This window comes from Beauveria bassiana (genome assembly GCF_000280675.1).
Source record: "Beauveria bassiana ARSEF 2860 unplaced genomic scaffold BBA_S00029, whole genome shotgun sequence".
NCBI lineage: Eukaryota > Fungi > Ascomycota > Sordariomycetes > Hypocreales > Cordycipitaceae > Beauveria > Beauveria bassiana.
In genome coordinates, this window is record NW_007930864.1 from 65625 (window position 1) to 92089 (window position 26465).

The 26465-nt window shown below is 52.9% G+C and overlaps 8 protein-coding genes across 8 annotated transcripts; 5 read left to right on the forward strand and 3 right to left on the reverse strand.

Annotated features, from left to right (window-relative positions):
- Positions 1–247: 247 nt before the first annotated feature.
- BBA_07896 (putative MCD1/ SCC1/Rad21 protein) lies at positions 248–2139 on the reverse strand (the record flags this gene model as incomplete). Its single annotated transcript, XM_008602993.1, has 2 exons — positions 248–1819; positions 1876–2139. 2 exons carry the CDS (start codon positions 2137–2139, stop codon positions 248–250), a joined length of 1836 nt encoding a protein of 611 aa, XP_008601215.1.
- Positions 2140–3034: 895 nt separating this feature from the next.
- On the forward strand, positions 3035–4313 carry BBA_07897 (RNA polymerase-associated protein LEO1; the record flags this gene model as incomplete). Its single annotated transcript, XM_008602994.1, has 2 exons — positions 3035–3289; positions 3345–4313. The coding sequence occupies 2 exons, from the start codon at positions 3035–3037 to the stop codon at positions 4311–4313; spliced, it is 1224 nt and encodes a 407-aa protein (XP_008601216.1).
- Positions 4314–4963: 650 nt separating this feature from the next.
- Positions 4964–6748, forward strand: BBA_07898 (patatin-like phospholipase; the record flags this gene model as incomplete). Its single annotated transcript, XM_008602995.1, has 3 exons — positions 4964–5121; positions 5183–6002; positions 6062–6748. 3 exons carry the CDS (start codon positions 4964–4966, stop codon positions 6746–6748), a joined length of 1665 nt encoding a protein of 554 aa, XP_008601217.1.
- Positions 6749–9715: 2967 nt separating this feature from the next.
- BBA_07899 (chitinase 18-3) lies at positions 9716–12894 on the forward strand (the record flags this gene model as incomplete). The annotated part of the gene is made up of 4 exons (XM_008602996.1): positions 9716–9931; positions 10006–10237; positions 10302–10867; positions 11743–12894. The coding sequence occupies 4 exons, from the start codon at positions 9716–9718 to the stop codon at positions 12892–12894; spliced, it is 2166 nt and encodes a 721-aa protein (XP_008601218.1).
- A 1046-nt stretch (positions 12895–13940) lies between these two features.
- Positions 13941–15381, reverse strand: BBA_07900 (t-SNARE protein; the record flags this gene model as incomplete). The annotated part of the gene is made up of 3 exons (XM_008602997.1): positions 13941–14944; positions 15009–15223; positions 15365–15381. The coding sequence occupies 3 exons, from the start codon at positions 15379–15381 to the stop codon at positions 13941–13943; spliced, it is 1236 nt and encodes a 411-aa protein (XP_008601219.1).
- Positions 15382–17352: 1971 nt separating this feature from the next.
- On the reverse strand, positions 17353–18588 carry BBA_07901 (memo-like protein; the record flags this gene model as incomplete). The annotated part of the gene is made up of 2 exons (XM_008602998.1): positions 17353–18190; positions 18305–18588. The coding sequence occupies 2 exons, from the start codon at positions 18586–18588 to the stop codon at positions 17353–17355; spliced, it is 1122 nt and encodes a 373-aa protein (XP_008601220.1).
- A 1843-nt stretch (positions 18589–20431) lies between these two features.
- Positions 20432–21544, forward strand: BBA_07902 (sterol desaturase; the record flags this gene model as incomplete). The annotated part of the gene is made up of 1 exon (XM_008602999.1): positions 20432–21544. The coding sequence occupies one exon, from the start codon at positions 20432–20434 to the stop codon at positions 21542–21544; it is 1113 nt and encodes a 370-aa protein (XP_008601221.1).
- Positions 21545–25291: 3747 nt separating this feature from the next.
- BBA_07903 (uncharacterized protein) lies at positions 25292–25861 on the forward strand (the record flags this gene model as incomplete). Its single annotated transcript, XM_008603000.1, has 1 exon — positions 25292–25861. One exon carries the CDS (start codon positions 25292–25294, stop codon positions 25859–25861), a length of 570 nt encoding a protein of 189 aa, XP_008601222.1.
- Between the last annotated feature and the right edge of the window lie 604 nt (positions 25862–26465).

Below are 26465 nucleotides of genomic sequence, written 5' to 3' on the forward strand. Positions count from 1 at the left end.
AACTCCACCAACGCCATTGGATCTGGTATCCCGTTTGCTTTTTCGTGCGTGCGTGCCCAAGCCCAAAACAAAGATCAAATCCAACAAGAAGCAAGAAAATGCACAATATACCAGAGCCTTACACGAGTAGACAAGTGAACAAGACAAGCTGGCCGTAAATAGGAGAGCCAGCCCTCGCAATGATGAGTTGAACGCCAAGTAAAAACGAAGAAAATTGCCCAAATCAAACAGCTTCCTTGTTCACCGTCTAAGCGCCGACGGCCACGGTATGCGCAGCTAGGGGCGCCGATTCATTGTCGTTGTGGGCAATCTCGCCGCCGGCCTCTCTCTCTGCCCACTCGCCCCAAAGCCCGCGCTTGCCGCGCACGCGGATATTATCCCCGAGCTCCGGACCTTGTTCAACCTTGATGGCGTCCTTGGTGGCCAACACAAGGCACTCGAAGAACATTTTCGTGGCTTCGGCTTTGGTTGTGCGCTTCTCGGGGAGGAGGTCTTGGAAGACAACGGTTGATTGCGTTCGCTTCTCGGCGCTAGTAGCGGCTTCTGATCCAAATAGATCCCGCAGGATGTGAACGGCGTGCTTGGTGCCGATAGAAACGGGTCCGCTCTCTTCAGGGTGCACAATGGGCACAGTGGTGTCGTTGAAGTCTGGGAAGCCGCTATCATCGCCTCCAATGTCGAAGCCACCGTCATCGCCGAGCTGAATGATGGTGCCATCAGGGCCAATGCTGCGGTCAGCAAAGTTGTTGTCCAGTCCGATGTTGGTGTCTTCGTCAAATTCCAGACGAGGCGATTTGGCGGCACCGCGCTCACTTTCGACGTCCGCAATGCCACTGTCACGTTTTCTCTTGAGGTCGTCGCGTAGCATATCCAGAGTGAGCATGCCGCGCAACTCGGGTGCCCAAGCAGTGCTTCGGCCGTCCATCATGATTGACGATACGAAGCCACCGTTCCTGTGCATGTCCATGAGAGCAAGCATCACAGGATCGCGGGGAACATAACGGGCTGGCTTGATAATATTTTCACGGTTGGCTTGCTGTTGCTTGATGAGACTGCTGGAGAGAGAAATTTCCTCGTCGGGCATCAAAATCTTCTGCTTTCTGGAGCGTTGTGCAGGGCGACGAACAGTCGTGGTCTCTGTTTCGTCGGCAGGCTCGTACATGTCTGTGATGGTAGCGTATTGTTCCTCCACTTCCCGGGCAAAGTGTTCGTCGATGTCTGACAGAGGCGATTCCGAGATTCTCGCGCGAGACTGCGGTAGCGCAGAGAGATCGCGTACATTGGACATGTCCTCTAGGTTGAAACCAAAATCGTCGCCATCAGGCATAGGTAAGTCGCCATCACCGTCGATTATCTGGATGTTATCGGAACCTAAATCGAATGTAGAAGGGCCATCAGCAGGTTTGCCAAGGCCAATTTCCATTTCGCTGGAGATGTCGTCTTCTACATCTCGAGGCGCGGGTGCATCTCGACCAATTTCCATATTGCTGACACCACCCTCGAGATCACCAAAATCTAGATCCAGGTCAAGGTCATCCATGGTGGGCATCAGGTCGTCGTCAAGGGCTCCTGGGCCTCTCAAAAACTGGCTGTTGTCGAAGTCTTCCTGGAGATTGATATCGCGGTTGTTTGTTCGACCCTTACGGCCAACAGGAGTTGCAGTGACGTCGTCAACTTGCGAAAGAAGCCATGAGGCATCTGGGGGGGGAGGCAGGTCGAGATTGTCATATGGCGTGATGCGATCGGGCAAAAGCAGCGACTCGCGGTTGGAAACCTGGAGATTAGAAGCAAGGTCGTTGTTTCCACTAGAACGAAAGGCCTATAATGTATGTTAGCAAACTGTCTGGTGTTCGAGTTAGGCATGCATCAACGCACCATTTTTATCTTCATCATGGCCTCGTTGCAATCATCGAGCAAGTAACGCGTCTTGCGCTGATAAATTCTGACAACACCAAGCAAAAGCTGACCAGAAAGACGGAGAGCCATTGGCGCCTGATTCGGCGTGATGATAGCTTCGACGCTGTCTGTGACATTGGATTGCAAGATGTGATTCTTGGAGAGTTTGCGCTCAAGGTTGGCTGAAAGCCAGACCCGGGCCAAGGGCCCGGATTTCTGCAAAAGGGTTTCTGAGTAGAACATGGTGCCTAGAGCAGAAAAATGGGCGTGTTATAAGCGAGTCAATGAAGTTGTGAAGCAAAGAAGTGATGATGGCGAGTGTCGAGAATGAAAAAATGCGGTTCGGGGCCAAACACGAAGCGTGGCGGTCCGCGTCGGTCAGTAGGTAAACAAGCGGCGCGAGCGTGTCGGCGGGTATAAAACGCGCAAAAAATAAGTCTGGGTCGCGCAAAGTCTAGAAGCAATGAAATGCGGTCGCCAGAGGCGATTATTTCAGACCGCGACGAAAGCGAAGGACGCGCAGAGAAAAAGCGCGAGGCGTGAGTACAAGGTAACGATGGTGATAGCAGAAAGTTGGAAGTCGGGCGTCGAGGGGCGGCCAGGTACCAAGGTACTCTGACGAAAAAGACGTGGCTGGGGAAGCTGCTAGTGGCTGACCGGCCGACCGGGGCTGCGAACGGCGGCGTGGCAGAAGCGGGAAATAATTATTCCGCCACAGTGGAAATTGCCAGGTTCCATGCGTTGGTGCCAATCGCTGGGGTTCTCAGAAGTGTGTCGGTATGCGCCACAATGACCATAGTATTATGTATAGTGAATTCTACAGAGAATGAACCTGAATAGTCTCATTGGTAAGATTGAGCTAGTCTTTTCAAGAATGAAGTTTCAGCCGGCATCTCTTCTCCGTGCAACAACACCTTTCACACGTCACAACGCCCTGGCGATCTTCTGAGTACATCGTGCACCAGGTAACAGACCCACCCAACTGTGGCTGGTGCTCACTCCCCTAGCCATCCCGATGCGCGCGTTGCGAAACCAGCTTTAACTAGTTTCCTGCTCGGCAGCTTGAGGCAGCGCAAACATCAGCGCTGTCGCATCGCTTCGAAAATCATAACTTGACGATCGCGACTTCTCTTTTGCAATGTCTGACTCCGAGGATCCTCTCGAGCATATTGACGAAGGCGGCGACGACCTCTTTGGCGATGAAGATGATGCCGTTTCGCCGGCGCCTCGCGTTGTCGACGACGACGACGATTTAGCTTCAGATCCCGACGATTCGGGTGAACGTCGGCGCTATGACGATGAGGATAACCAAGTTCAACATGAAACTAAAGAGAAAGTTGTCATGGCTGTACAAGCGTACCGTCATCGCATTCCCAAGCCCAAGGACAATATGGTAAGCAAGCTGCGATTTACAAAATCGCGACATCCAAAGCTAATACGACAACTAGCTACGCGTCATGCGCGTCCCCAAATTCATCAAAATTATGCCCGAGGAATACGTATCCGAAAAGTTTGAGCCTACCGAATTCGATACCGCCAACGCCAAACAAGAACATCCTGCCCACGTTGCAAGGGTACGCCGAAACGATAGTACGGGCCTACTTCACAGCAATGCCAATGTCTACCGCTGGAGTGATGGATCTATAACTATCGGTATCGGAGGCGAGCATTTTGAAATTCAAAAGAAGGCTCTGGCACCAGCGCCCGGTCAGCCATACGACGAACTCAAAGATGGCCATTATTACGCTGCCGCTGCAGAATTGAGCAGCAATTTGCTAATGACGGTCGGACACGTTGCTGAGCAGTTCAACGTGCGGCCAAACAAGGGAGGTGGCGACGATGCACTGGCTCTTCTTGCTACGCGTATGCAGCAGGCTAGCAAAACCGTCAACGAGGACGACATGATTATCCGTACAACTCGGGATCCGGAACTACAGAAAAAAGAGGCCGAACTGGCAGAGAAGGAACGCATGAAGGCACAAAGACGGCGAGAAAATGCGGCTGCCAAGATGGACGGCCTGGGACGGTACAACAGAGGAGGCCTCTCCATTGGTGACCTGGAGGGTGGTCGAAGAGGAGCCGGATTTGGCCGGAAGAGAGGGCCCCCCGGGTCCAAACCCAAGCGCAGAAACCCCGAATACGATTCTGATGATGATTTGCCGCAGGGCGTTCGCAGGCAGGAAGACTACGACATGGACGATGGCTTCCTTGTCGGTAGCGACGACGAAGAGATGGAGAGTGACGCTGAGGAGGAGGAGGAGGAGTTGTTGGATGATGACGAGGATTATGATAGACGTCGCAAGTCCAAGAAGCGCAGAACCCGTCATTCTGAGGACGAGGATGCCTCGGGCGATGAAGTGGTTGAGACGTCTGGGCGCGCCAGACGGCGCAATGTCGTAGACGAAGACGACGATTGAGCGTGAATACGGTGGATGCATTCCATTTAGTGACAGAAGATGCGGCTGTATAAAATCAAGATTGGAGTCTTTCTGGAGTTTATTGAATATTTCACCAATACATCAGTCATTTCGAAATCTAGGCATTTGTGAAAGTTGTAGCTTGTCGCGTGCATTCGTCAGGTCGTAGACAATTGCTGTTCGTCTACGGATAGCTGGCCTGTGGAGTCCTCTGACCTCACCCCAAGTTGGTCACTGTCACATGCTTGACGTACTCACCAAGGCGGCCTGGCGACCCGTCATGCGCCTCCATTTCACCTGCACTACTCACACTCTCTAAAGACGATCTTGGCCACGAGGAGCACGCTCTCTTTTTAGTTTCCTCCGACGTGGTCCAATGGCCCGATGCACCCGCACCCTAGAGTGATCGCCTAGTTAGCTACAGTTCTCGCGCTCTCTCGATCTCGACTCTGACAGACCCACAGTCTGCTTGTGTCCGGTCCTGCTTGTGATACCGTTCCCTCGGCATGTTTGGCGCTTTGCTCGCCATTTGGCGAGTAATTATTGAGGTGATATCTTTCTGGCGCAAGGTAGGCAGGCAGTCTTTTCCGTCTTCCTTCCCCGACCGACCCCCCTCTTCACTCTTCCACACCGCCACTTGCACGTCCATCATGGCGGTCGCTCTAACGCCGGCACAGAAACTGTTTGGATGGTATACTCGCAAGAACCCGATCGACTTGTGGCTTGAGCTTCTCCGCCAGGCGGAAGCTTTTGAAGACTGGGAGGAAGCCGCTTTACACCTTGATAACTTGTTAGGTCTAGACCTCTGGTGCGTTCGTCGATTGCTTCCTTGATCGACGTCTCGAAACCTACTTACCCTCCATCTCCAGGCGGAACAATCCAACTTCGAAATACTACGACTGGAGACTTATTACCGAACGGCTCAACTCGCTCGCCATAGCCAGAGAAGAAAATGACTTTCAGCAGCTCGTCAACCTTCTGCGATCCGGTCTCGTGCGAAATCTCGGCAACCTGACCGTGCCAAAGCTCTATAACCGCTCCTTCTCTGGGACGAAATATCTTATTGAAGAGTACATTACACAGGTTGCCGAAACAGTCGAAGACATAAGCAGCCTACCTACCAATGCGTCCGCGGGTGTGCAGTCCATCGGAGGCTCGTTGACAAACCAAATGAAGCTTGATTTTATCCACGATACGCGGCAGGCCTTTGGGAGAAGCTCTCTAGTTTTGCAAGGTGGCGCCATATTTGGCATGTGCCATCTCGGTGTCGTGAAAGCATTGTTTCTTCGTGGCCTACTGCCACGCATAATAACTGGGACTGGAACGGGGGCCTTGATTGCTTCACTTGTCGCCATACATACGGAAGAAGAGCTGCCTGGTGTATTGAATGGGGATGGTATCGACTTGACTGCCTTTACTTCGCGAAGCAAACTACTCAATACAGCCGCCGAATCTCCACAGACATTTGGATCAAGATGGAACACCCTCATGCGACGTATTCGCCGGTTTTCTCGGGAAGGCTACTTTCTCGACGTGTCGGTGCTTGAGGATTGCGTCCAGGCCAATGTCGGAGACTTGACGTTTGAGGAAGCCTATAATTACAGCAAGCGAATTCTGAATATTACCGTCGCAACGGAAGGCCAGGGCGGCGTTCCCACGCTACTTAACTATATCACCGCTCCTAACGTGGTAAGTACACTAAACAGAGGCAGGTCCTTGTACACTACTCTAATATTTGCGTCTTACAGCTTATCTGGACTGCTGCTGTTGCATCCAATGCCTCATCTGCAGCTCTGTATGGACGAAGAAAGGCGACAATCCTCTGCAAGGACGCACGTGGTAACGTCGGACCTTGGGCTCCTGCGAATACCACCGACTTTCACCATTGGTCAGACATGTCGTACTCGGATCGCGACTCACCCCTACAACGCATCTCTGAACTATTCAACGTCAATCATTTTATTGTTAGCCAAGCTCGGCCGTATTTGATTCCGTTTCTGCAATCCGACATGCACGGCCCATCCCTCGTCGAAACCCGAAGCAAAACAACCCAGCTCTCCGCCTCATTAGTGCGCATGGTTGGTTTAGAACTTCGTCATCGCCTTCGCCAGCTCGACACGCTCCGCTTGTTGCCTGGGAGCATCAGACGCTTCCTCGTCGACGAACAGATCCCCGCGGCGGCAATGACGCTGGTGCCAGAGGTGACGGCCGGCGACTTTGTGCGGCTATTGGAAACGCCGACGAGAGAGGCGCTTAATTACTGGATACTACGCGGCGAGAGGAGTGTCTGGCCGGCGGTGGCTGCTCTGCGTATCCGCTGCGCCGTGGAGAATGAGCTGGATAGATCCTACCAGGTCGTGCGGCAGCTGAAAGCAGGCGATTTACGGAGGAAAGGAAGCATATCAGCCGCTGAAGTCGGCCGACCATGTAACTAAGTGATACCCGCATTACATATAGAATACCAAAATTTTTGTTATCACGCCCATCGTGTATAATTGAGGAAAGGTTGCTCTTTTATACAAAAGTTCCAACGACAGAAGATTGGCACTCTTTCAGGCCTACAACTAGTCACTCTCGGACTTGTTGGGCAACGCTCTGTGCAACTCATCTAAATTTGAGAGACAATTATTTGCCTGACTATACTTTGGGGTAACGCCGACTTGGATGATGTCATAGTAGTGAACGAGCGACCAAATGTTGGTTGGAAACAGGAACTTGCCTCTGCGGTTCCAGAATTGACACGCTCGAGCAGCGCATCTGAAAACCTATCGCAAGAATGCGCAAAGTTGCGACCACTAAACTCTCATATCGAAAGATCTGAGGGGTTTATAGAAGCTCGAATATGACATAGATGGGCTCTTGCGCATGTATCAAGCTCCTGCCCAGAGAAGAAAGCATACCGCACTCCGAGTGTCGATCTTGACTACCAGTCATAAGAGGATGAGTCGTTCAACTTTGATCATTACCGGCTCGCTGCAAGTTAAGCCACCCATGACCTTTTGACGTCAACCTGCCAGCTGCCCTGTATCGACTTGCGGCAAGCCATGATGTTTCTCCGGAACCACGGCCGCTATAGCCATCTCCGCCAGCACATGACCTGCAGTGTGACATCAAGCTGACGCGAGAGACATCTCAAAGAGTAGCTGCGGTGCCTTGATCAGCGCCAGCGAAAACACGGAGAAGCCTATCGTGAGGAACAGGGCAGTCCGCGGCGCGGTTGAACTGAAGACTGACTTGGTAGGTCAAGATAACCTCTCAAGCTACTCTTTTCCATGGAGACAATTGCAGGTAAAGGCCACCATCGGGAGCAATGGCAAGGAAGACGCGGGCTTTGTTCAAACCGGGCAGCATTTTAGACCTTGGCCGCTGTTCAGAAGGTCAAGGTGGCCACTGGTAGTAGTAAGCATTCGCTCTCCATTTGTAAAGACCAACGTCCTTCTGAACACAACGAGAGTATATGTGTGGACCAAGGAATTTTCGTATTGATGGCCTCCAATGTGCGCATCTCATTTACATGCCTGCCTTGGCCAGTGCAGCGCTGTATGTAAAGGTGAGAATCGGCAAAGCCGCGAGCGTAGTCACAATGCAAGACGTCTGCAGTACCGGGAAGGCGATCCAACAACTCTTGCATGTAGATAGTTATTGGCAAGACGATGCTGCACTCTCATCGGAGACCCTTTGCTCCCCAACCTAGCCAGCGTGTCAGCTTATTAGTCACGAGTTGATACTCTTTTGGTCAGCCGCTAAGAGAAGGCCTAGAGATCGATCGGCTAGCTTTCCGCCGGGAAAGAAGTTAAGCAAAACCACGCGGGGTTTTAGTGATGGGCGCCAACAAAAAGCCCAGACAAGAGCGACATGGCATGTGTTGCAGCAGCAAGGAGTGGAAACTTCTCGTAGATTCAAAAGGGTACACAACGTCACCCTGCGTCGGCATACGCCGCTGCAAGGCTGTCAATATTGACGCACAAGCTCTCCGGCGGGATGCGACGGGGCAACCTGCAGACGAGAGCCAATGATGATGATAAAAGATGATGAATCCACCTGTGAGAAAGAGGACTTGAAAATGTGACGGGCGAAAAAATGGCCAAAGACATTGGGCGTCTTGGGCTGCCAGCGCCCAACTCCAAGACAGGCAGAGAGCAGAGAGCAGAGAGAGAGGCGGGGGGGGAGGGGGGAGGAGGAGAGGGCGGCCAGCCGGCCAGCCAGCGCCACACAACCTCTTCTACCATACAACCACACCACATACACCGGTTATCGACCATGATGATGGAAATTTCATTGAAGGAAGGCCTCTGACGGCACAGCCTTGTTTTTTTTTTTTTTTTTTCTCCTTCACAACACATGCAGAACATCACAGCTAGCTGCACGGCTCGCTTCTTCGCGCTCTCCTCTGACGTTCTCCCGGATGTCGTGCGTCGGAAAGATGCAGAAAGCTGCGTCCCTCTTTTAATTGAGGCGCCGTCCATGGCCTTTTCGAGGACGGACAATGGTCAGAATTCAAGCATGAATCGGCACAGGTATAGATGAAGCGGTGACCCTCGGAGGGGGGGTAGCTGGCGTGTTCGAGTGTAACCCTTCTTGGCTCAGGTCCCGTCCCTTGTTCCGTCCCGTCTTTAGCTACATAGGTCTCTGTCGATAAGACGGACCACATCGAGGCTAACGAGCGAGCCCGCCGGTTCATCTCGGAACCGCAATTACATCAGGTTTACAGCTGGTGCTGACCTTGACTGCATCTCTCTGCTCCATACATATCCCGCACCCCGTCCTTCCGTCATGCTCACTCAGACTACGCAGGCAAAAACAGGCAAAAACCATGCACCTTCTCCACCTTAAAAGCCAGTGCTGTCCATAATTCACCTGGGGCTCTTGCTGTTCATGTACATAACTACGGGCTCCTTCACTCGCTTCTCGGCCAATCCTGTTGAGTAATCGTAGGCTGGCGCTCGTGCCCGTCTCTTGCGGCCTTCTTAACGCCCTGTGTGCCCTCGTGGCTTTTGATGCCTGACCCTTCATCTCTCATCCGTACGACGGGAGAGGGAGCGCATACGCGACGCAGCAGCGACGCACCACGGGCACACACCACGCACACACACACACACACTCACACACGCACACACACATACGCACACATACGCATTTTTCTCTCTTTTGCTCTCACACACATGAGCCGGCCGGCTTGGTGCAGGTAAAAGGGTCATACAATGTGGATGGCGAATCGAATAGCCACACACTATTAGACGTAGCCTATGTGTGGTCTTTTCCCTTCTCTTGCCAAGCAGGAGAAGACCCTTCTGTCCCAACTTTCCCCCATTAACCAAGCGGTTTGAACCTTGCAACATCTTTCCAAGATATTCCCCCAGAGGGCCAACAGAATCTGGCTGGGAACCCTACACTTTTCCGTCATGGACACTCCGGTAACGGCGCCGACGTCTACGGCATTTCCATCATCGCAACAGATGTTTCCGTTGGCACGGCTAGGTCAGGTCATGTACATGAACGCCGTGTATTATCACAATGGCCACATTATTCGAGACGAGACGCCTGCCAAGCTCGATTACGGCTGCATCAACTTGGTCTATTATGCATACGCGAGCGTCGCGCCAGACGGCATCGTAAATGTATGTACGAAGCTGCCCTGTTTCTGGTCAAGATGTTGCATTCATTTTCAACGTACTAATATCTGCTGGCATAGCTTGGGGACGAATGGGCTGATATTAGAGCTCCCGTGGACGGCGTCGATGGAGGGCTGGGCTCGCTGATGCAGCTCAAGCAGCAACATCGCCACCTGAAGGTACTCCTCTCGATAGGCGGGCCTGCTGCCTCTGGCGTGTTTGTTTCCATTGCGTCGACTCCCGCGACACGCCACAACTTTGCGCACACGGCAGCGGGACTCGTCATGGCGTCGGGGCTCGACGGTGTGGATAGTAAGTTTTGGCGGCGACAATGTAACCCAGCTTGCCCAAACCTTGGCTAACTTGGAGGCAAAAGTTTCATGGAATGTGCCAGCCGATCCGGCGCAAGGCGACAATTTCCTGCTGCTCCTGCAGGCGGTGCGGAACAGGCTACTAGGAGACAAGCGACTGATGCTGACGGCGGCGCTACCGGCAAACCCGGCAGTGCTGCAATACATCGACATGCCCGGTGCGGCGCGGGCGCTCGACTTTATGAACCTGCAGACGTACAATCTGCACCACGCGCAGCCGGGCCGCAGCCTGTGCCCCTCTCAGCTGTATGCACTGGCCAAGGAGGAGCCGTCCGTGTCGACGGCGGCCGGCTTCGTCGTGTCGCGCAACTTTCCCGCGCAAAAGATTCTCCTCGGCATTCCCACCTTTGGCGTCACCTTTCCGGGCTGCGACGGCCCCGCTCAGGAGTATGACGCGGTCCGTTCGCAGACTGTGGACTATCTCGGGCTGCCGGTCCAAGGGAGGCAAGAGGGCATTGACCGGCGCCGCATCTCGGCCTACTGCGCGGGCGGTGAGGAGGGATTCATTGCCTACGACAACCCAGAGACGGTCAAGGAAAAGGCCGAATATTGCAAACAAAAAGGATATGGGGTACGTTTTGCTGCCAGGGGGCGCAACACAAAAGCATGACGAGATTTGTCGGGAGAAAAAATGCTAACGTATAGTGCCAGGGTCTTTTTTACTCCAATGTTTGCATTGATGTAAAAGAACGGTCGAGGAGTCTTGTCACGGCTGGATTCGTGACATTGCACAGCTCGTGAGGAGGAACTGGAGCTAGCGGCGGCTTATGCGGATGGCAGCCCGAGCGAAGCCCAAACAGGAAGGACCTTGCGCGAGAATGATTTCTTTCGACGAAGCAGCCACGGGCTGATATATATACCCAAGCGATATAAACGGGACGCAGAGATAGAATTTGGGCTAGAAGAGGGAAAAAAAAAAAAGAAAAAAGGGCTGCGAATGACGGGACATTATGTGTGAATTTGCCGTGTGTGTGGAAACGCTAAGTAGTGAACCAACTGTCCGCAAGGCACGACAAGTTTCGTATATGCACGTTGCTCTGCCCAAAGAAAAAAAAAAGGGCCACAGATCCTGACGATGAATGTGAAAAATGCGGAAAGAATAGGCGAAAAAGAAAAAAGAGAACGGCGTCATATTTCTTATCCATATCAAAACTAAATTCTTTTTTTACTTTTTTTTTTTTCTTACTATAAGGTAGTGGATCACCGACGGCAACTTGGCCGCTTTGGAGCGCGTCGCTGGCGCCATACCTAGCCGGGTAAATGGGCAGCCTGGGGGGGCCGTAGCTCTCCACGTGCCGATAAGATAGCATGTCCCGACCCTGAACAAACGTCACGCCCCGACAAGACGTTGACATCTACATGTCCGTTTCTTTTCTTTTTCTCTTTTCTTTTTCTTTTCCGTTTTCAACGTATTCTTCTCTCTTGTCGTGCAATTTGACGAAAAAGGGACTCAAGCTTGCCGCCACCTACGATGCACCCAGACCGTGGCTCCTGAAGCTGCGCACGCTCTACCTCTCACAACACGCATATTCGTACACGCGCGCAACACACACTCACACATACACCATGGCCAGCCCCTCGCCGTCGTCCTCTTCCGCCCAGCAGCAGCGCCGTCCCCCGGATCCTTCTATCCAGCTCTCGGCCGCCGACTGCAGCGTCGGCGATGACAGCGGCGCCATAGCCTCGTCGTCTACTGCTGCTGCTGCCATTGACGCTCCCGTCTCCGCCTCTGCCTCGCCACATCACCAACCATCTCCTTCTCCACCACCACCGCCGCCGCCGCCGCCGTTTGAGCCACTCTTTGCGCTCGTCACCAACGCCACGACCGGCGCAACATCCCATCCCCGCGTGCACTACCTCTTCTCCGACGACGACGCCTCCATTATTCCCACCGGTGCCGAGGAGTCGTCGGAGCAAGAGGATAACCGGCCTCGCCGCCGCATCGTCGTAGATCTGCAGCCACCACCACCGACGACGACAACGACGACAACGACGACATCCGCTGCCGAAAACAACAACAATAATAACAACAAGACGTGGGCTGTGGCGTGTGCATCGAGCCTCGGGTCGGATTTCGCCGTCACCGCGGCCGCGCTGTCCAGGCAGCAATCCGAAAGCACTAGTGCGGCAGAGGCCAGTGCGGCAGCCACAACAATAGCATCATCATCATCGTCGTCGTCGTCGTCGTCGCCATCCATGATGCTGCACGTCGAGGGCGTGTCGCGCGATCCGGTCGACCTGCGCAGCTCGGTCGAGGTGGCGGCGGCGGCGGCGACGACGGGCAGCGCGGCGGGTTCGCTTGCGGGTAGCAGCAGCGGCGGCGCGCCCGGCGGCGGGGGTGCTGATGTTGAGGCGCTGGCTGAGGATTTCCGGAGACGCATGGGCGTATTGAAAAAGGTGGTTGGCGAGGGCGAGAAGCGTCGCGCAGTGGTCACGTCCCAGCAGCAGCAGCAGCAGCAGAAACATCATGACGAGGTAAGGGAGGAGGAGCAGCAGCAGCAGCAGGCGGGGAGTAATGAGATTCATGACCCGGGCGCGCTGCGCTTGGCAACGGCGAGCCAGTCCCACGATGCTGCCGAGACGACGACATCACCATAACGGAACGAATATACCGGTACTTTGACGACTACATGATACCCATACATGTGTGTGTATGTGTGTGTTTGTGTGTGTGTGTGTCTGTACTCAACGACAGCAATCCGCACCAACAACGCATCTCACAATGACTGATTGTATGCAGCCCGTGTATTCTTTCTGGAATTTCTTCAGCTTTTCTCTTCTTTTTCTTTTTCATATCACATCTCACGCCTGCATGGCACAGATTGGTCATTTCCTCCTATTTCTTTTTGTATGCCAGCCTTTGAACACCGCGCTCACAGTTCCTCTTCTTGTATTTCGAAAAGCGTTCTAGTCTCGGCGTTATACAGCATTACTCTAGTTGGACAAATGCGGATGATTTTCTCTCCTCTTCCTCTTTGCTTGCCTCAAACTCCGATTCACCGTGTGTCAAATGTCTACTGGATAAAAGAAGTATTTTAAAATATTTTCCTGGTATTGCTCCCTGCGAAAATAAATAACTATCCCGACGAGAAAAAGATTTTAAAAGACTGCTAATTACAATTTGATACGCCAACACCATTGTTTTTCTTTTCGAAACAACAGAATAAGACAGAGACAGAGACAGAGAGGTAGAGAGTGTGAGATGGGGCGAGAATTAAAACAGTGAAGAGAGAAGAAAAAAAGATTGACCAAGACGGAGATGAAAACGGCGAACCATATCAAAGAAGCGACGCAGCCGGCCCCCCAAAAAGCATGAGAGATGTGGAACAGGAACATGTAGAATGGCAAGCCAAAATTGTGCGAGGCTGCCCTTCCCATATTGATAACGGGAATGTGAGCGTGTCTCCTGGGTTCAATGGCGCATAGCTTGCCATGATCGAAGAGTACGGCAGCCAACAACCCTCGCGTTGTACTTTGTCGTCCTTGAATGCCGTCTTCCTTTTTCCATCGTATCGCGGGAGATAGGCAGCCGTGTGCTAAAACGATGCCCGTATGAAAAAGAGATAGGAGTTGCCAAATCTCGCGAGCGGGAAAACAAATGCATCCGTACAATGCCCTTTCAATGCAAAATTGTCGCAACATATTTACTGGCGGGCATAGTGAGGTAGATGCACGCGGTCCTGTGCCAGCCGCGACAGCTCTGACAGCACGTCTTGCTCCTCAGCGGCACGAACCTCAACGTCAGGTAGCAGAGCGCGGGTCGCCAACTCAATGGCACGCTTCGGGTTGCTGTTGTTGTTATTGTTGTTCTGGCCGCGAATGACAAAAACGTAAATCAAGACAATAATGACAATGACCACGATAATGGCAACGCAGATACCGAGGCAAATCCACTTCTTCTTTCTCGTCTTACGCGCTGTGTTGACGGCGGTGCCCATCTCCTCGTTGCCCTTGTCGAGATTCTCGACAACCTCCTCGCCCTTTTGCTCAATCTGCGTGACGGCCGCTTCCTGCTGGACGACGAGAGTGTCCATGTCTTGGAAGAGTTGGGAGAGTTCCACCATCTGCTGCTCAATCTTGACGAGGGCCTTGTGGCGGTCCTGCACGGCCGAGAGGGCGGCGCGGGCGCGTCCCTGGCGGTTGCTCTGCATAAGAGCCTGGCTAAAGACTTGGCTGTTGCTGGTGTCTTCGACGGCGGCGCGGACCTCGTCCTCGGAGGCGTCGGGGCGTACGATGCGGTACTGGCGGGCCATCTGGTCCTGGGTGCGCTTGCGGAAGCCTGATTCGACCTGCTGGTACTGCTGAATGGCCTGCTTCAGGCGCCGGTCGACGCGGCCCACCTGCGGCTTGTTCTTGGGCGTGTTGGCATCAGGATGAGACTTGATCGTGCGTACGCGCTCCGTTAGCTCGCGGTACTGAGCCATGGTCTCAGAGGAGAGAGCGTCGAGCTGGCGGTTGGCGGCGCTCGACGAGGAGCTGTCGGCGTCGTCGAGGGTTCTCTGCTGCAGCATGCGCAGCTGCTCGAGGTTGCGCTCAATCTGGGCAACACCCGTGTCAATGTCGCGGCACTCGTTGAGAATGGCGTTGCCATCGTTGCCGGCCATGGAGCTAGCATTCTGGGCGAGGGGAGCCATCTCCACGTTGGAGCCTGGAAGCCGTCAGTCATGTCATCTCCGACGTTACTATAGCACAGCCTCATCAATCGTACGTACCGGCGTAGCCGCCGTCTATTGACGAGTTGTTGTTACCATAACGTCTGTTGCCACCGCCGGGGGCGTAGGGGTTCTGCTGCGGCGGCGGCTGCTGCTGCTGTCCATAGCCTCCTTGACCTGCATAAGGATTATGTTGTTGTTGGCCGCCGTAGCCGCCCTGTTGGTCGCCGTAGCCCTGACCGCGCTGGTCATAGGGGTTCGGCTGGTTACCGTATCTACCAATTCAGAGAAAAAGAGTCAGCCCAAGTTCGCGAGGGTGCAATTGTGGCATGCTGTCGTCGTCATCATCGGGCGGGCGGGCGGGCGGGAGATTGAAAGTGATTCTTTGCACTGCGAGGAGAGGACCGAATACTAACCCATACTGTCCAGCCATTGTCAGTAAAATTCAAATATTGATGATTGTAGCGAAAAACAGAAGCAGTGCATTAAGGGAAAAGGACGAGACGAAAAAAGGCCAGCATGGTAAGGCCGCTGCAGCTAGGTGTGACGTGCGGCGAGAGGGCAGTGGAGGGCCAACGGTTTGAAACGCTGCAGAATGGGGCAAAACTGACACTCATTTTGATCGAGGATTCAAGTGCTTCAAGCCTAGAGCGGGCCGTTCGTCCAGGACCAAGGGCCTGCTGAGAGGTTGCGATGCAGACGTTCGAGTCAAGACACTGATTAGTCGTGCTGCGTCGGAAAACTGCGGAATGAAACGATTGCCGTGTGCGAGTGAAGAACAGGCGGCTGGGAAAGAATAAAACGGTAGTAAATTAAAAAGAAAAAAAAAGAAAAAGAGATGGAAAGAAAAGAGGCGAAAGTGAAGGAGTAACAAAGTTGGCCGTGGGCAAGAGACAGGCGGTTGATGATGTTCAAAACCGGGCTAATTGAGCGATGCAGTGGGGAGTGGCAATCAAAAGGGGCTGCGCAACACCAACCAAGTTTAACAAGTGTGCCTGCCCTTGAGTGAGTAGAGGTACTCTTGAAGCCGGCAAGCCTACACGCTAATTCAATGTACCACTACATACGCCGGGAGTGTTGCGGCGGCTACCTACCTAGGTAGGCCCACCAAGCCTGGTCCCTCAGGTACTGTACTGGTAGCGACAACGCTAAAAAAAGCATCCGGCGCCTGGTTCGGGTCTGGATGTCTTCCGTGTTGCGTGTGTGCCTCAGCGGCTACAACACCTTGTCGTTGTATGTAGAGTTCGTCCATTCCTCGGACAATTCTTGCCATGAACAAGTCATGAATGGCTCGACATGCATATGCATCATGCTCTGCCCATCGCCAAGCCCATCCCATGTCCTCGTCTTCTCCTCCTCAACCGAACCTCCCTCCTCCTCCCAAACTCGCCGACTCTGCACAGCAGCCATCCCAATCATCCAGCCCTGACACCGCGAATCGCAATAGCCCTTGACAATAAGAAACCCTGACGAGGTCCTGGCTCAGAAACAAGGGCCTCGTTAAACCAACTGCGCCATAATTGGTGCAGTCCCTCCCCCGCCGGCCGACACGTAACTCTCTGAGTCTCTGACGCCGCCACTTGCACTGGAGAAACGCCTCGTGTTACCGAGCCAGAACTTGATATAGTCATCTGTTTCTGCTCCTCATGCAAGCGCTGCGAGGAAAAGGTCGATAGTTCAGGTTTCCCTCCTCATGAGTTGCGGTTCGGATGGGGAACCCACACACACAAGGGGGAGCTGCACCTGTAACAAGGGCGAATGCCGCAGCGCCAATAGTGTTTTCTTCATTCAAACATTATCCCTCCCCCTCCTGTGAGCTTGTTACAGGCTCATCCAAGTTTGGATGAAAAAGTGGCGCCCGTTTCAAATGTAGAGATTGGAATCGGCATCCCTGGAATATTGCCCTTTACTCGAATGTACGCTCATTCCCAACATCATTGGCAACAGAAAAAGCAGCTTCAAAAAGGTAACAGAAAACATCCCACATATGTAGGCACAGCAATGGTCCACCAAGTCAATGTAGCAGAAAAAGCAACACATTGACGCCACCATCTGCGACCCTGACCCCTCGCAGAGCTAGCCCCAACCCACTTTCAACAGGCGCCCGTCAGCAAGGCTTCAAAGCCGTCAAGCCTCGCCGTCTGCGAGGCTTTGATCTATTCATAGAAGCCGATTCGGAATGTGACGGACACTTTTTTTTCGCTTGATTTAAGTAACGAGCAACGTTGACATGAGCTCGTGAGTATATGCACAATCACTTTAGTCTCGGTGCCGGAGCAACGTCAGACACGAGTGTAGAAAACTATTAAGAGAGCAAAAGCAACAGGTCGTGAACTAAAAAAGAATGGCTACTCTACAATAAATCATGCATCATTATACTCGTGCATCTGCCTCCCGCATGCTCTCAAAACGTCGCATACGCAGACACGTAGCTCACGCTCGACTTTGTCGGGTCCGTCAGCAGCGCGCTCCGATCGTAGCGGACATGCTTGAACTTTGGCTTTTTCTCCAGCGGTGCGTTCTCACCCAACATCTCCAGGGCTGCCATCATGGCCCCGATCGGATGGCGCCCGCACACTGAGTTGTCCGTCTCCTCCAGGTTTGCCACAAAGGCATCGTGCACGCCCGTCTCCATGGCCTCGATGGCCTCGTCGTCTAGCATCTTGATGCTCTCGTGGATTGGCGGGCTCGTCGGCGGCGCGTCCCCGTCCCGCAGGTTGACGCGACGCTTGCGATCACCGCCCGGAAAGTATGGTCGGTAGTCGCCAAACTGACGCCCCCAGTGGCAAAAGTCGGAGCTCACCACAAACGCGTTGGTCGGGTCACGCAGATACGGCAGCAGTAGCCTGCCAATCGCCTTTTCGTCGTCGGCATTTCCCGACACGAGCATCGGCACAATCGTGGGGAAGTCTTCGGGCCGACTGAACGTGGCCTCGCAGCGCTGGTAGAGAAAGGCGATTTCCATCTCGAGGCTGTGCTCGTCGAGCTCGCGCCGTCGGGGAATGTTGCGCACCTCGGGGGCACCGGCCGACGCGGCCGCGGCGGCAATGTCTCGCAGCGTCTGCTGGTCGACGGAGAAGGCGCCGAGGGGCGTGCTGTACTGCGAAAACGTGGACAGGGCGAGGCCGGAAAAGTAAAAGTAGTGCGTAGGGCCCAGCACAAAGACACGCTTGGCCTGGGAGAGATCCAGGCAGCGAAAGGCCCATGCGGAGCACCTTCCCGAGTATGCGTATCCGGCGTGGCTATCGCAAGTTGATCGTCAGCTCTTGCGCAAGCTATTGTACAGCAGCACTACCAAGCAGGAATAACATGCAGCCAAAGAACTTGTTGCAACAGTTACCAGAGGTGGTACTCACGGTGCGATGACGGCGCGAGCCCCGGGTATTGGTAGCGGAGAGCCGTCAACTGTCTGGGGCACGTCCTCGAGATACTCGTCAAACTCCCAGCGCAGCTGAAACGGCGCCAGCTCGTACCAGCCGTCAAACGCCTTTGTGGGTGGCCTGTTGTCGTCAGGCAGCCTGCCAAAAGCCACCGTCATCTTGTTGCGCTCCGCGCGGAGCAGCGAGCGCATCTCCTTGTCCGAGAAGTCGTCCCATCCGCGGCTCAGGACCTCGTCGCACGTAAGCGGCGCTTCAGGCATGGCAAAGGGCGCAGTTCGAATGTGTTATTGCGAGAATGTAGAGCTTTTGCCTCTACCTAGTTGAAATGAATCAGACCGTGTGCTGTGAATCCCTTTGTTTATAAATACAAGTAGTCGATGAGCACTGGTTGATCGTGAGGAGTAAACGCGCCATCTGAGGCGGGGCAATTGTTGGCGCCTTTGATAGCCTTGATGGTATGGCTGGTGTCTGTGGCGGCGGACCACTTAGGCGGGTGCACAAGCAACAAATCGGTAGGAGATTTGACTATTGTCGACCTTACAGAGAAAAGTTTCTTTTATGTATTTATCAATGAGGTCAAGTTTTCTTCGCAAATACAGAAATAAAGCAGCAAAAAAAAAAATTCGGGCTGTTGATATCCAGTCCGCGCTGCGCACTTCGATATCGTCGCGTATACCCAACTTGCAAATAGCCTCTCCCTAGGCGGCAACTTTTGATTTCCATTTTGAAGCAAGTAATGGAGTGGAAATAAAGGTTTTATGGGAAAGCAGCGTTGTCAGGAGATTTCTCTTGTTAGGTAATTAAGTAGAGTTGAAATTAGATGCCAACCAGTTCTCTGGCAATTGTTGAGCCCAACTTGGCAGCCAAGGACGCAGACATGATTCTGCGGCAAACATGCTTTGGGGTGGACGCTTCACAGACTGGTTCTTCATGGAAGCTCAGAGTATAATGTGCTTTCGTCGGATTAACAGGCGGCCTCAATCCCCTCATCAAAAAAAAAAAAAAAAAGAAAGAAAAAAGCCAGTATTCCCTACGAAAAGCTCCTATATAAAGACGATATTCTCGGTATGTAGCTTTTGCACGCACAAACGCCAAATCCGGTCTCATATCCAATAATGGGCTCAATGAAATTGAGAGAGGTCTCTGGGAGGTTTAGAAAGAGTGTGAGGCATATATCTCTGTGATCATGCCTTATGTTGAAGATGTCCATACGACCAATGGACGACGACTCGTCAAGCAGAAAGGCCACTTTGCTCAAGGCCACTTTCAGACAACCAGCCTCCAATGCCTGTTTGGTTTCCATGTCGAGACATTTTCCCGTATAAATTTCCAGCGCCATAAACTCGGCATCTTTATCCCATTTCAGCGCGAGATGCCACACCCTTTCCCGCCCTGCGCCATGCAAGTTCCGCCACTCTTCAGAAAAGCACGCGCGCAACCTTTGCAGAGGACGGGCAAAATTTCTTGATTCCGGCTCCTGTTGTCAATTTCCAAAATTGCGCCGCGACTCCGATGCCTGCACGATTTAGATGGTGGTTGGATGGGCGCAACCTGCGCAGAGCGGCATTTGGCCCACCTGCGGCCCAGCGAAGCCGTCATGTAAAACATCGAGTTCGCTGAGTGGCGCGCTCGTATGGACTAGCCGATGCTTTGCTTGCCACTCGGGGAGGCGCCCTCGGCAGGCGTTTGCCCACATGTAATAGCATTCTAACAATATTTGTTTTTTAATGATTGAAGAATAAAATCCCGACAATTTTTTTTTAATCATCATTAGTGAAACAGGAGCTCTCGTATGACTTTTGGCCACAATCGCTTACTGGCCCCAAACGAAGTTTCGGAGCCGGGGCCCCGGAGCCACTCTCAGGCACCGGCTTCCCCAGATTTTCCACTCCGGGGTCCAACAGGCCTTTTCCGAATCCTCGCCGGCGTTTTCCCCCCTCACGAGATCTAGCTATAAATTCCCCCCCAGTCTAACCCCCCTCCCCCTCTCCGTTCATCTCTACCTCTCGCCGCGACGAGACGTTTCTCAAATTCCCCCTAGCAAAACTTCTTCCTTTTCTTTTCTTCTCTTTTCTCCCTTCTTCTCTTGCGCCTCCCCTCATCATGTCGAGCACGGCGATTCACACCGGCACAGGCAGTACCGTCTCGGCGCGGACCAAGCCCGCTCCTCCGTCCTCCTCCTCCTCCCCCGATACCATCCTGACGCCCGCCTCGCGCCGCTTCGTGCCCACCGACCTGCACGGCAAACCGATCCCGCACCGCCAGCGCTGGGCTTACTCGACGGCGGCCGTGTCGCGCGGTCGCCTTGGCTCGCAGGCCATCAACGTCGTCGTCGTGCTGCTCTTTGCCGCCTGGCAGCGGTCTGCCGCCGCGCACCGGCTCTACGCCCACCTGGACGCGACGTACGGCGCGACCGCCGTCAACGTCTGGGGCACCTTCATCGTCACCTCGGTCTTCTTCTGGGCCTGGGGCGGCATCTTTGCGCTGGCCGACCTGACCGCCCGGCCGCGGTGGCTATTCCGGTACAAGACGCAGCCGTTTGTGCGCGTGCCCGCCAGAGAGTACGCCTGGATCTGTCTCATCTCCCTCCGGAACCAGGTGCTCGTCGCGCTGCCGCTCATCTACGCCATATCACACCTCGCACGCCCGCGTCCCGTGCACCCGGACGCCCTCCCGGGCTCGCTGCAGACCGTTGCCACCGTCGTCTTTGACACGCTGTGCACAGAGGTCGGCTTCTACTACATCCACCGCTTCTTCCACGCCAAGCCCCTGTACGCGCGCTTCCACAAGCAGCACCACGAGTTCACCGCGCCCGTCGGCCTCGCTGCCACGTACTGCACCGTCACCGAGCACGTCTTCTCCAACCTCATCCCCAACGCCCTCGGCACGCTCATCGTCCCGCACCACTGGTCCCAGCAGTGCTTCACTTTCCTCTTCCTCGAGTTTGGCACCATCTGCGCGCACTCGGGCTACAACCTGCCCGGCCTGCCGTCGAACCTGCAGCACGACTTTCACCACTTTGCCTTTGACGAAAACTTTGGGCCGACGGGGCTGCTGGACTGGGCGCACAGCACCAATGGCAAGTACGTCGAGACGCTGGGCGAGGCGCTGGCCCGCACAGACGGCGACGAGGAGCGCGCGAGGGAAATGGTGCTGAAGCGCCTGGCTCAGATTGAGGTCGAGGCGGACGAGGCCAAGGCGAAGAAGAGCTCTTAGAAAAGAAGAGATACTTCGGCGCGTTTTATTTCTTAACGGACTGTTTTAGCGGCGCTTGGATCATTTGGTGGAGTTGTGGAAATTCTTTTAACATCGGTGTGCCATGTTATACCTCCAGGATGTGTGCGGCCATGTAACCATCCAGTCGCGGCTCACTTGTCAGAAGAGTGAGAATGAATGCTACAGAATGGACATGTCCATATAATCATCTATTTCATAAAGATTACAGCATATATGAAGAGACTGTATTGTTTTCAAATTGCTACATCATGCGACGGTCCAAAATCCCACGTTGACCATTCTATTCGCAGACCCTCACCGCGATATACACTACAATGGACTTACTTGGCTCTTTTAAATGATTCGAGGCAAGGTCATCTTCCCCTGCTATGCGCTCAGTGAGGTGTTTATGCCTCTCACGCCTGTATTATGCTGATTGCAGACACTGAGCACGGTCGACGCCCGAGATGGAGAAGTAGCTGGAAGCAGCACACCATCCCCAGGCAAACAATACGATGCAGAAAAATCCAAATCAAAGGGCAAGCTGGCAGGGTTGATTTGACCATCGGCCCGTTTACCCCTCTTCTTGTCTTCTTCAGTCTAATTAATCGAGTGGGAGAAATTCGAACACGAGGGCGTATGCAATTGAGTTCACCAGTCCTCGCTCGGTGCACAGCGCGGTTCAGAACTCTCAGCCATCGTTTTTGTGTTTTCACACAATGAGACGTTTCAAAGAGGCCAGCAAAGAATAAGTACAGAGTAAAAAAGGACAATGGAAACCGACTGCTCATCTGCGTCTGATCTTATCGATACCCTACACTACATCCTGAACCAGAACCTTGCTATATCAGCAACTTGATAGCAGGCTGTTGCAGTCCAATCAATTGAATACGGGAGAATATCTCGAAAATGAACATCTTTCGCTTCGTAAAGATCTAGCCCAGTGTCGCCCAGTGTTTTGTCAGCAACCGGCCTTGTCTGCGCCCGCCCTACAGTGTCAGCTTTCACTTGCTGTAGGCTGTCCGAGTACGACCGCCTTCTCATTTCAAAGCACTCTTGACATCTCTGACGGAGAAAGAAATGGCAGAGGTTAACGATGATGAAGATCCGAAAGCACTTAAACCCGACGCGGAAGGCCGCGACAGCGATCAGCCTCGCCATGGCCGCCATGCACAGTGCTATGTCGGTCGCACTGTACTTTGTACAGCTCATGGAATTGACCAAGGCAAACAAACCATCCCCTTGCATAAAGCAAGTGCCCCGCATGATACATTCTGTGCATTCAACTCATGCTTCACCTAACTTTACTCTTTCGTCGCCATGACTTCTGTGAAAGATATTAAATCGAAATTGGCTGAGATTACCGGAAAGCTGACAGCGGGGGGTACGAATGCACAAATGAAGGAATGGTATCAAGAGTATAAGAAGCTCAACGAGGAACTCAAGGCGGCCGAGGCTGCCGAGGCTGCTAAAACAACCTCTTCAACGGCTTGTAGATGGCGTAGGAGAGCCTTGTTGATATAACTGAATGTAGGCCTAGTTTTGAGATGGTTGGCATAGCAATTTGACTAAAATTTGACATAGATCCCGACGAACGGTTAATAGGACCGCAATCAACCTTCAAGTTCAGGCTTATAAGAATGACTTTTTATCGCACGAGAGCAGTTCTCGGCTGATCAGAGAAGAAGATTACTGGCTGACAACTCAGCTTAAAAAGACTCCCGAACACCCGCCGCAGAACCAACAAGTTTCTTCTTCATTCTGCCAGGCTTACATAGCATCAAATACAGAATTTGACATGCCACGAGAACATGAGCACCAGCCAACAGCGTAACGTAGCTTTGCCCAACCTGATTGTGATTAAAATTACCTCAAGTAGTAGACTAGTAGTACTCCATTCCTGGCCATCGCAGGGTACTTTTTACAGTCTCCGCTTGCACACTTGGACCTGATCCCGTGGACAGCAAGCAACGTAACACGGCCCCTAAATTTGCTTTCCCCGGATGAAGTCATGGCCTGACTCGGGATTCACATCAGTCGGCAACACAACTCACTGTAGTATGGCACCAACACCACAGTCTCGGAAGGTGGATGTGCCGAGACGTGGTGGGCAGCGCACCGTGGAGAAAACGTTCATCCCTTCGCACGCCTGCAAATTGCCACAAGGCTAATGACTAGCTATAGTGAATGGAGTTATTTTACGAGGTCAATCTTGGCATGTTTACGCGCTTTCCACCAAGTTACGTCCACACGTAATCATGAAAAGGTTCTCTGGGGGAGCAAAATGACCCGCATCTCAGTGTACTAATATCTTATAAAGGTATAATAAGTACCTCCTGAAGAGTTTGTCCCTTGACTTGTGTAAATGGCCTTGTAAGGGGATAAGAATGAGCCCCTCTAAATACACGCGATAGACATGTTGATAGATGAGTCGGTCCGCTTAGCAAGACTCACATATATGGCCTTGTAAGTGGATAAGCAGGAAATCCCCCAAAATACATGCGATAGACAAATTAATAGATGGATCGGCCCGCTTAACAGGACTTACATATATGGCCTTGTAAGTGGATAAGAAGGGGCCTGCTGGGGCATATCGGCGTTAACACAGACTACCACATCAAGTCTTTATTGGCCAGAGGCCTGCAAGTAAGCTTAGCCGTCAACACCAAGCCCCCAATGTCGCGATAATACCTCGACGCATGCATTAACAGCCGGCACTGACACAGCCAGTCTTAACGCCGAAAGGAGTAAGGCAGACATTATAACAATCCCCCTCTCCAACCGCTATGGCAGCCTGCAAATAGAAGTACCACTGAACCGTCCCGCCTGGTAGTGTAAATTTGGTAAATTTCGTATTGAACCATACCATGTATTAATTGGTATACTTGACATGCTATTGACTGTTCCAGAAGTCTTGTTGATCGAGCAGCTTATTCTATAGAGCCATCTTCTCTCTCTGATAGCTGTGCGTTATGTTTTCTGGCAAGGAAGCTGACCCTCCATCTCCGCGGTGGCGCAAAGTAAAGATGAAAGCAGATTTCCACAATAACTAGTTCTGTGGAGTTTTTCGGCATTCGCCGTCTTCAAGAAGCCTCATTTTCGGCTTTTGCGGCAGTAATACTCTGAACGCCTCGTTCATTCCTTTAGTAAGATTGGCCATCCGCTGTCTTATAGCAGTCTCAATCCGAGCTCTTCAACAACACAGGAACATTCAGCATCAGCATGTGACTGTATGATTAGGTACGAAAAGCACTTCTAGCACTCTTCTCGATTCTCTTGTCGGCTCTCTGTTCAGAAAAGCCACTCCTATGCCTCCTCCGCCTTCTCAAAACCCTTCACAGCTTTATGGTGCCACGCAAACAATATCAGAATATCCTACCCTCGCTCCAGAGGCCCCAGTGTCTCTACCTTGCTGTATAATAGGCTATATCACGTTAGTTAGATGCATAAGGTGGTAATGAGGCGAATCCGCCTGATATAGATCCACCAAGCTATGCCATTCGCTTGCGTTGTCAATCAACTATGTAGGGCAATCATTATGAGCTGACAGAGTTCGTCAGGCGCCAAGTCTCCTCAAGTAGCTCCATCAGCCAGACATATTCTTTTCACAAGAGTATAAAAGATGGCCGCATCCGCCTTACAACTGTCCTTGCCATCACCAATCATCCATCCCGTCTTCTTTTCACGGGTCAAGCATACAACCACCCTTCAACACACAACCTACTCTTCTCTTCTTCTGCTCCCATCATGCGCCAGTTCAGCACCGCCGCCCTCCTGCTAGGCGCCCTGCAGCCGGCTCTCGCCGCTCCTTCGCCCGGCGAGCCTGAGCTCCCACGTGTTCTGTTAGACGGGACTCAAAACGCAATCATGTCCCAGTGGCTCACCTCCACCGAGGTTATCATCAACTTCTACGCCCCGGACCCTGGATGCGGCTCTACAAAGGCCTGGGTCGGCGTCTGGCCTGTCGACGCCTGCAACCCTTACCACGCCGACTACAAGGCATGGTCTCACGTGGAGCCTACCAGCGGTAGGGACTTGGCCAAAGTCACGTTCAAGGCCGCCGAGATTGGTGTCGGCGAGTTCAAAGCTGCCTTTGTCTGCGAGGACGGCAGAAGACAGCCCTGGTTGGTCTCCGAAACCTTCAACATTGACGCTGCACCTCCAGCCCGGACTGGCCAATGTCTACACAGAAAGAATACATTCGAGCCGGAATGGACGTTTACACCCTGCGAGAAGCTCTCCGAAACCGTTTGTTCTTTCTGCCATTCCCAGAATAGCTGCGAAATATGCAATCATTGCGAGAAGCAGTGCAAGTGAGACCGAGGACAAGTACGCTGGCAACAAGCTTAACATTCACGCGTTACCTAGGTGATGGGATATGGGGGTGGCTCTACTTTAGACTTAGACAGCTCCAGTCATTCGGAGGTTCTGACTTTTCTCACACCCTTTTAAAGATCCGCTTAATCAAGTCACACTGGGCCTTGTTTGTGCCATTGTACCGTCATGCGTACCAAAGAACCTGCTGAGTCCCAAGTGAACTAATTATTACACATGGCCAGTCTTTGCAGAATAGGCGCGCTGCAACAAGAGTAGACGGCACCGCCGGACGGTACTGTTGATAGTGATTGCCATAATAGAGAGAGCAAGCAAGCACCCAAATGTAAGCATGAGCAAGTTTCAGCCAAAGCTAATGCGCCTGGCGATTTAGAATTTTATGAGTCTAACTAGATGTATCGCCACGGTCGGTAGCAGTTTATGCTTCCTGTCTCATTTTATTTTCCCTGTCCCCAATGGACACGAACGGCATTATCATGCTCAATATACCTCATGTTCTGGACATTCTCCCATCCTGTATCGTAAAGTGTTCATTTCGCCCGTCAACGCGTCTCACAGAGGACAACTGAGCTTCCATGCCCCTGCG